This window comes from Crocuta crocuta, unplaced genomic scaffold (genome assembly GCF_008692635.1).
Source record: "Crocuta crocuta isolate KB4526 unplaced genomic scaffold, BGI_CrCroc_1.0 scaffold759, whole genome shotgun sequence".
NCBI classification, from domain to species: Eukaryota; Metazoa; Chordata; class Mammalia; order Carnivora; family Hyaenidae; genus Crocuta; species Crocuta crocuta.
The window spans coordinates 57,631-67,531 of NW_027527150.1; the positions used below are offsets into that span (position 1 = coordinate 57,631).

A 9,901-nucleotide genomic window follows, 5' to 3' on the forward strand; every position below is an offset into this window, starting at 1 on the left:
TGGGGGATGGGGAGGGACTGGGATCTGGGGGCGGGGCTGGTGGAGGGGAGCCAATCACGTTGAACTAGAAGGCTAGCCCTTTCAGCTCCACCCCCTGATTTTTGGGGCGGGGCGAGGAGCTGGAGGGTGAAGAGCAGCCAAGGCCAAGGATCTAGTCCCCTGGGCCTGAGTGAGGAAGCCTCCTGAAGACTCTAGAGGCTGCTGGGGCTGGTGAAGCAGGTCTGGGGCGAGTGGCGGCCCAGAGATGGCAAGGAGGCTCTGCGCCCTTCCCGGTACTTTGCTCCATACGTCCCCTCCCTCCCGTGTTCCTGAGTGATACCTCTTCCTAACAGGTCAGCAACCTAGTAACTGAAATGGTTCTGTGAGCTGCTCTAGCGCATTAATGCAACTCGAGGAGCAGATAACAACCTAGGCTTTCTAAGGCTTCTGAAAGGGGGGGGGCTTGTGGGAGCAAGCCTTTAACCTATGGGGTCTGCTGCTGTCTCTGGGAAGATGGTGTGGAAGTTTAGCTAAATTGGAGGACACCTAGTTGGTGTCAGAGCACTGATTGTAAGTGTGGGAAACCCCCCCCAACGCCCACACACAAACCTTCCTAGATTGAAACTGGGTGTAGACCCTCTTACAGCTGCAATCAGAGGGCCTGGGACCCGCGCTGTTAGTATATAATGCCCTTCCTGATTGCGGTGAAGTTAGCACAGGTGGGAGACGAAGCTTCTATTCCCTCCGGGCTTCAGCCAGACTGAACTGTCCCCCTGTCTCTGTTCCAGGCCTCACTGTCCTGCTGACTCTGTCAGGATCACATGTCAGGAATTCTGGAGGTGAGCTTAGTCATTGCCCAATTCCAGGGGAAGGAAATTGGGGTCTGCAACCTGCCTCACGGAGAGGGATGGAGCCCTTTTCAGGGGAGACGACATAACTCCTGCCGCCTTCTGCCTATTGCTTGCAGCTCCCAAGCACCATTTCCCCCTTTGCATCATCACTGCACCAGGTTCCATGGTGAGCAAATTGCACACACATCCCATTCAGTCCTGACCTTCCGGCAGAGGAGGTGCTGACACTGTCCTCACTTGACCCCAAGGGCCCTCTGGAGAAGTAGCAGGATCAAGGCCACACAGCTGGTGGATGGTGAACCCTGCCCTTTCTTTCCCAGAGTCTGTGTCCAACGAGGGCAGGAGACACTTGTGTTGTTACGCCGCGTCCTGGGTTGCGTCCCTCCAGAAGCAGACCCTGAGAAAAGGAGCTGAGAACAAGTCATTTATCTGGGAGGTTGTCGAGGCCTTGGGGTGATAGTGGGGTTCGTGGGGTATGGAGCTGACGACCAATAAAGAATTCTTGAAGACGTCTTTGGTGCAAAAAGATGATTTATTGAAGCACGGGGACAGGACCTGTGGGCTGGAAGAGCTGCCCTGGACCATGAGGAGAGACCGGTTTTATACTATGGAGTCCAAGAAGGTAAAGTTCAGGGGAAGTTTCCAGTGAGATTATCATATGCTAAAGAAGACTCACAGGATACTGGAAGCTTAACTAGTGTCAGGCTAAGGTTGTGTTTCCCTGTAACAAAGCAGTGACATTAAGACAGTAAGGAATTCCTGGAGCAATATTTTACTCTGCCTGCCTCAAGTAGTTGTCAATGGGCTGCAGGTTATAAGAAAATTTAGTTCTATCTACCATTTCCTTCTGCCTTTGTTTCCCACATCAGGATGGAAGGTGATGGAGACTTGGCTCCTGCAGGACCATGATCTCTATCAGTTAAACCTTTGTTATTTCCTCTTCCCTTTGTTCTTGGGCCACCTGGAGTGCCCTGGGAATGTCACACATCCCACCTGGGGATGGAGGGGGTGTTTGCAGCCTGTCAGTTTGCGGTATGCTCCATCATCACAGGTGATCCCAGGAAATGCCAGGTGGGAGTGGGAAATTACCTGGGAAGGCAAGGAGCCATAAGGGTCCATTGTCAAGCAGGTTACATGTAACAGCGGGAACTGGGATGTACTAAGGGGTGTGCACCCCGACATTATTCCCCTCGATGAGCAAGGAAGCTGTTATTTATCTTTCTAAACTTGTGGTAAAATGCACACTACATAAAATTCATCATCACGATCATTTTTCAATGTGCAGCTCAGTGGCATCAAACACATTTACACTGTGGTGTAAGTATCCCCACCTCCAGAACATTTTTCCTCTTCTGAAACTCTTCCCTGCTAAACAGTTCCCCATCATCCTTCCCACCAGCCCCAGGATCCACCATGTGCTTTCCGTCTTTAGGAATCTGACTCCTCTAGGAACCTCCTCTATGTGGCATCAAACAGTAGTCGTCCTTTGGTAACTGCTTTACTTACATCTCGTAATGTCTTCAGGGATCATCCATGTTGTAGCACGTGTTGCAACTTCCTCCTTTCTTAAAGCTGAATAACATTCCATCATGTGGACCGATCACATTTTGTTTATCCACCTGTCCGTGGACAGTTGGAGTGTTTCTACCTTTTGGCTACTGTGAAAAATGCTAAGAACACAGGTGTGCAAATATCTCTTCAAAACCCTACTTTCAGTTCTTTGGGATATATACCTAAATATAGAATTGCTGTATCATATAATAATTCTTTTTTTTTTTTGAGAACGTGCACACATGCAGGGGAGGGGCAGAGAGAGAAAATCCCAAGTAGGCTCTGCCATCAGCACAAAGCCCGATGCAGAGCTTGAACTCATGAACCATGAGCTCATGACCTGAGCCAAAACCAAGAGTCAGACACTTAACTGAGGGAGCCACCCAGGCGCCTCTCATATGGTAGTTCTAATGGAAAAAAAAAATTTTTTTTAAGACTTTTGAAGACTTTTCCACAGTAGCTGCACCATTTTACAACTGTAACCAGAGTTAGAGTTTCTCTACAGCTTGCCAACAATTTTTTTCTGATAATAAAAAAAAGCTTTAAAAAAAATTACTAACGCTTGAGTCTACCCCGCCCCTCTCCAAGTACTTCTGTGGCTTTTTTTTTAATGTTTATTTTTGAGAGAGTAAGCACAAGTGCGGAGGTCCAAAGAGAGGGGTGGAAGAACAGAGGATCCAAAGCAGACTCTGGGGGTGCCTGGGTGGCTCAGTCGGTTAAGCGTCCGACTTCAGCTCAGGTCATGATCTCACGGTTTGTGGGTTCGTGGGTTCGAGCCCCACGTTGGGCTCTGTGCTGACAGCTCAGAGCCAGGAGCCTGTTTCAGATTCTGTGTCTCCCTCTCTCTCTGACCCTCCGCTGTTCACGCTTGCGCTCTCTCTCAGATAAATAAAACATTAAAAAATTTTGTCTTAAAACTCTGTGAAGACAGCAGAGAGCCTGATGCAGAGCTCGAACTCATGAACCATGAGATCATAATCTGAGCTGAAGTCGGATGCTCAACAGACTGAGCTACCCAAGCACCACTTTTTTTTTCTTTTTTTTAAAACACACTGACTCCTGTCAGTCATTGACTGAGGGATCTGCTCCCTTGCTAACCTGCCATGTGACGACTCTGGTGGCCAGAGAAAGCCCTCAGGTGGAGAAGCACAGGTGCTGACAGTGGGAGGGTCTCCTGTTGAGCATAAGCGGTGTTGGGGGCAGAGGCTGGATGCGGCAGGGCAGACACAGCAAGCATCTGTGTGCAGCAGTGGGAGAGGTGGACAGCGGAGCTACCAGCGCCCTTCCAAAGAGGACTTCTCCTGACCACAGTATCTGAGACCTCGTAAGTGCTTACGGAATACTTCTCGAGTGAGTGAGTGAATGAATGGAACCATCCTGTGTCCCTGCAGCTCTCTGCCCCAAGTGCCCTGAAAACGCCGCCTGCTTCAACAATACCCACTGTGCTTGTAAGGATGGATTTCAGTCCACGTCTGGGGGGAAGTACATCAAGCCCCACGAGAAGTGCAAAGGTAAAGGTGGAATCCCACAATGGGTAGGGGTGTGTGTTATATATGAGTGTGCCAGTGAGATAAAGGTGGAGTCGTACTACCAGATAGAAAAGTCAGGGCTGTCTCAGTGCCCTTACAGAAGTCCCTACCCTGTGTGTCCCCCTCAGTCTCTCTGAGGCTGGCTTGATGCTCTTCTTTAGAGGAAGGTAGAGGTCCCAGGACCCTCAGTGTTTCAAGCACTGGTTTTTGTTAGTCTGAGAATCCCCAGGGGGTGGGGACCACGTCTGTTTTGTCCATTGCTGTGTGCTGAGGACAGAGAGTAATGTCACGTAACAGAGACCCAATAAAATTTTTCCAAGAGAACAAATGAATAACTTAGTGTCTTGGCACTTAATATCGTCCATGATGTGGCATCAACTTAGTATTTCAGTTTCTCTTTTCACTACTTCCTTCTGCTGCAGCCAAAAAAAAAAAAATCCTTTCTCATTTCCACAAATTCTAATGGTCTATTTGAGTACACCAAAGAGAAAAACCACTCTTGAATATTTGGTGAAGCTGGATAACTGCTTGGTGGAGTTGTGTAAATTCAGAAGCAAAGCGGACCATGGTAGACTACTTAAGATTTATTTTATTGTGGCAAAATATATGTAATGTAAAATGTACCATTTTAACCATTTTAGGTGTAGCTCTCAGTGGTATTAAGTACATGCATGTTGTTGTGTAACCATCTCTAGAAACTTCCATCTTTCCAAACAGAGATTCTGTCCCCATGAAACACTGATTCCCCACCTCCTCGCTCCCACCATCTACTCTCTGTCTCTGTGGATAGGACTCCTCTAGGGACCTCCTGTGAGTGAAATCAGACAATATTAGATTTATTTATTTAAATCATTTTTTTCAATTGTGGTAAGACATACACAACAGAATTTATCATTGCAACTATTTTTTTTACTCGTGAAACATTTTTTGTTTTTGTGTGTTTTTATTTCAGATTTTTTATGTAAATTCCAGTTAGTTGGCATGTAGCAGAATATCAGTTTCAGGTATAGGATTTAGTGATTGGTCACTTGCATGCAAAACCCAGTGCTCATCCCAACAAGTGCCCTCCTTAATCCCCATCGCCCATTTAGCCCATCCCCCCAACCTACCTCCTTCCACCAAAACTCAGTTTGTTCTATATCATTAAGAGTCTGTTTTATGGTTTACCTCTCCTTTTCCTCCCTATGTTCATCTGTTTTGTTAAATTCCACATATGACTGAAATCATATGATATGTCTTTCTCTGACTTATTTCACTTAGCATTATATATATATATGTGTGTGTGTGTGTGTGTATATATGTGTATATATATCACATCTTCTTTATCCATTCATCAGTTGATGGACATTTGGGCTCTTTCCCTAGCTTGGCTATTGTAGATAATGGTGTTATAAATATCAGGATGCATGTGCCCCTTTGAAACAGCACTTTTGTATCCTTTGGGTAAATAGTGGTGTAATTGCTGGGTCATAGGGTAATTGTACTTTTAACTTTTTGAGGAACCTCCATACTGTTTCCAGAGTGGCTGCACTAGTTTGCATTCCCACCAACAGTGTTAAGAGTGTTCCCCTTTCTCTGCATCCTTGCCAACATCTCTTGTTTCCTGTGTTGTTAATTTAGCCACTCTGACATACATGAGTCACTATAAGTATTCTTAAGTGTACAGTTCATTGGAATTAAGTGTATTCACAATGTTGTGCAACCATCCCTACCCTCCATCACCAGGACTTTTTTTATCTTGCAAAACTGAAACTCTGTCTCCACTAAACATTAACTTCCCAATTCTCCCTTCAGCAGGCCCCAGGTTCCCATGATCATACTTTCTGTCCATTAATTTGATTCCTCTAGGGACCTCCTGTAAGTGGAATCATACAACATTGGATGTATCTATTTTTAAAACTTTTTTTTAAAATGTTTTATTTATTTCTAGGAGAGAGAGAGAGACAGCATGAGCAGGGGAGGGTCAGAGAGAGAGGGAGTCACAGACTGAAACAGGCTACAGGCTCCGAGCTGGCAGTCAGCACAGAGCCCAACGCGGGGCTCGAACCCACGAACCGCGAGATCATGACCTAAGCGAAAGTCGGACGCCTAACCGACTAAGCCACCCGGGCGCCCCTATTTTTAAAACTTTTTAAAACAGCTCAGGGAATTCTGTATTACCCTTCACCCGATTCCCCTAAGGTTAGCCAACAATATGACCGAATTACAGTGATGAAAACCAGGGAATTAATATTGGTATAATGATGTTAAACAAACCAGAATTCAAACCAGATTTTTTTTTCCAGTTTCACCAATTTTTCTCCCAATGTCCTTTTTTTTTTTTCTGCTTCAAGAACCATTTCAGGATCCTGTTTAATTGCCATGCTCCTGAGTCACCAGTCTGTGACAGATATTTAGTCTTCTCATTTTCCCTGACTTTGACACCTTTGGTAGGAAATCTGAGATGCCCTTTTGCGCATTGCTTTTTTTTTTTTTTTTAACTTAACAGTATATCCTAGAAATTACTCCAATTCATGTAGAGATATTCCCCACTCTTTTATGTGGCTGTGTGGGTGAATCATAGTTTATTCAACCCTCTTCTATGTGTGAGGGCATTTTAGTTGAAGACTTAGGTTCTTCTCAATATTTGTGGGAGATATATCTTCAGGGTAGAGTCCTAGAGGTGAAGTGGCTTAGTTAAGATGTAAATCCATACCTTAGCTTGTTTAGCTACCTCAAATTTAATTCCAGGAAAGTTGTACCAATTGGCATCCCCACCAGCAACACATGAAATCACCTGTCTCCCCATCCTGCTGACAGAACATGTCAGAAGGCCTTGCCAGTATGCTAGGTGAGAAACGGTATCTCGGTAGGTTTTTCATGGTTCAGGTCATGGTCTCATGGTTCATGGGATCAAATCCCACATCAGGCTCTCTGTTGTCAGTGTAGAGCCCACTTTGGATCCTCTGTCTCTCCCTCTCTCTTCCTCTTCCCCGCTCATGCTCTCTCTGTCTCAAAAATAAATAAAAACATTTTAAAAATGGGTATAAGTAGTTAGTGGGTAGAACATGTGTGTGTTAAACATAGAATGGAATGGAGAGAACAACAGTAATAATCATGAAGTAATAAATATGTGCGAAGAAGATAGGTGCTAAATGTTTACAGCAAATAAGAGGCGTTTGATGCCCAAGATACACAATATAAACATAATATACACAAGCACTTAATATTTATGAGGTCTTAATTCAGTTACTCGTTGGTGATAACCATTCTGGCCCATGTACTTTCTAGCCAAAACACACATCCCTTAGCCCAATAAAACCCATAACAGACTAGTAGGCAAGTTGCTGCAACTGGCTATGTGTGCTTGTCCTTAGTCCTTCCCACAAAGGGAATAAGTGTGAGTCATTGATTGGCTCAGGACATCTTCCATCTGTGCTTGAGTCTCAACTCTGGTCCTTCAGATAGATGTGGCAGATAGATGTAAGATGTGTGAATATTGCACGTGCCAGGACTTAGGTAGCAAAAGGTGAACCTTATGCTTCACTTGTACCATTTCTTAAGGGCAGATGCACTTGTTTTATCTTTTTCCTCTTGCTCCTTGCTATGTGTTTTAAGTTGATTTAACAAACTGATCCAAGCATTGAAAGAACCATTCATCCTTTCTTTAGTGCTTTGGTGCACCACCATCATCAAAACTCATTATGTTCTAGGGTGGGTCTGTTGCTGGACTTTTAGTCTCTTCCACTAGCCTACTTCTCGATTCATGCACCAGCACTTGTTTTATTGAGGTATTAAAGTGTGTTTCAGCATCTAGTAAGGCAAGTCCTCACTGCAGGGTTTTCCTGGCTATTCTGCATGATTGTATCCACTGTCTTACTCCTTAAAGTCCGGCTTGATGTTTCTCACTGGAATTGTATTGGATTTTTAAATTAACTTGAGATGAACTATCACCTCTATGACACTGAGTCATCTTATCCATGAATAGGTGTTGCTTATAAATGATGCTGGGTCTTCTGGACTCCTGGTGCAAGGCATGGTGGTACAGTCTGATGAGAATGAAAAGTGATGTTTCCCCTTGATTTGCAGATATTGATGAGTGCAAGACTGGGCTGGCAAAGTGCAGCAAACAATCCTACTGCAGAAATGCAATTGGAACTTACTACTGCAGCTGTATCCCAAACTCTTCATTCAACTTTGTGGCTGGCTTCTTTACGTTCAGTTATAAAGAGTGTTATGGTAAGGATTTCCAAAAACTCTTTCCAATGTGAAAAAGGAGGGGAGAGGGAAGATTTTGAAAGCTCCATCCATTTCAGGCCAGGATAAGAGAGCACAGCTGTGTCCTGGCTCTTATCTTGGATCCCCCTGTTATCCCTGGTAATCTTTTTTCAAAAGGCACCACCCAAGCCCCCAGCACCAATCACTGTCCCTGCATAGCTGTCTTATTAAGAGTAAGTCTCTTGTCTGGGTCTCTTTACTGGGCTTCCAAGATGACATCTGATTTTCCGCTACACTTCCCTACTTGTTTCTCCTCTGCTTACTTTATTTTTTTATATTTTTTTAATGTTTGAGAGCGCAAGAGACAGACAGGGCATGAGCAGGGAAGGGGCAGAGAGAGAGGGAGACACAGAATCTGAAGCAGGCTCTAAGCTCTGAGCTGTCAGCACAGAGCCCAACACGGGGCTCAAGCTCACAAGCCAGGAGATCATGGTCTGAGTTGAAGTCAAATGCTCAGACAACTGAGCCTCTCAAGCCCCTCTCTCCCCTGCTTACTTTAAATCCAGTTTCTATATTTGTCTATATGCTAAACCTTATGAGTTCACATGATACCTCTGATTCTTATCCATCATGGCTTGTTCTAGCCTTTCTTCTGTCCTTTTTTGTAACTGCTTCTCTGACATGAGAACCTGGTTCTTACTCACCAGAACATGTTTGGTTACCTGTTTGCTCATTCTTATTTTGAGTTCATTACATTGGACTTCTGGCTCTACCACTTAACCAGCTGACTTCTGGGTAATCCCTAATTTCTATATGCCTCACCTGTAAATGGGAATAACAATAGCACCTACTGTATGAGTTAAGTGTTACTGCATAATAAATTGCCCCAATGGCCATGGCTTAAAAGAATACCTATTTTCCCAGAGTCTCTGTAGGCCAGGAATCTGTACATAACTCCCTTGGGTCCTCTGCTACAGGGTTTCTCACAGCTAGAGTCAAAGTGTTGGGCACGGATGCAGTCTCATCTGAAGGCTCACCTGGGGACAGATCTGCTTTCAAGCTCACTCGTGTGATTGTTGACAGGATTCAGTTTTTTAAAGGCTACTGGGTTGAAGGCCTCAGTCCCTTTCTGCTGGTTGATGAGAGGCTGCCCTCAGTCCTGAGATCTGTCAGCCTCTCTGGCTTGCTTTGCTATAGCAAGCACATGAGAATAGCTGGAAAGAGAATGCAAACAAAAGAGAAGTTGGAGTCTTTTATAACCCAGTCTCAGCAGTGACATCCTATCACTTTTGCTGAGTTTTATTCATTAGCAGTGAGTCACTGGGTCTGATCAGGGGGAGGAGGGATCTAAGTGACAGAGATCACTGAGTTATTTCAGAAACCTGCTTACCTCATGTACTGGGTGGAATAAAATCTCCCCAAATTCATGATTTGGAACCTAGAGACATGATCTTATTTGGAAAGAAAGTCTCTGTGTATCTAATAAAATCAAAATGAGATCATACCAGATGAGGGTGGGTCCTCAATACAATATGACTGGTGCCCCTATAAGAAGAGGGAAATTTGGGGGTGCCTGGGTGGCTAAGTCAGTTAAGCCTCTGGCTCTTCATTTTGGCTCAGATCATGATTTCATAGTTCATGAGATGAAGCCCTGCATTGGGCTCCATGCTGACAGCACAGAGACTGCTTGGGATTCTCTCTCTCTCCTCCACCTCTCTGCCCCTGCCCCACTGGTGCATCCTCTCTCTCTCTCTCTCTCTCTCTCTCTCTCTCTCTCAAATAAACTTAAAAAAG

At 44.8% G+C, this 9,901-nt stretch overlaps 1 protein-coding gene across 1 annotated transcript in view; it reads left to right on the forward strand.

Annotated features, from left to right (window-relative positions):
* The window catches only part of LOC144230293 (putative adhesion G protein-coupled receptor E4P), a 38,010-nt gene that overhangs the window by 5,742 nt on the left and 22,367 nt on the right, over nt 1-9,901 (forward strand). The window contains exons 3-5 of the mRNA XM_077762558.1: nt 768-818; nt 3,773-3,892; nt 7,979-8,128. Of these exons, the coding sequence (XP_077618684.1) occupies nt 768-818; nt 3,773-3,892; nt 7,979-8,128 (321 nt within the window). The remainder of the gene's footprint in view (nt 1-767; nt 819-3,772; nt 3,893-7,978; nt 8,129-9,901) is intronic.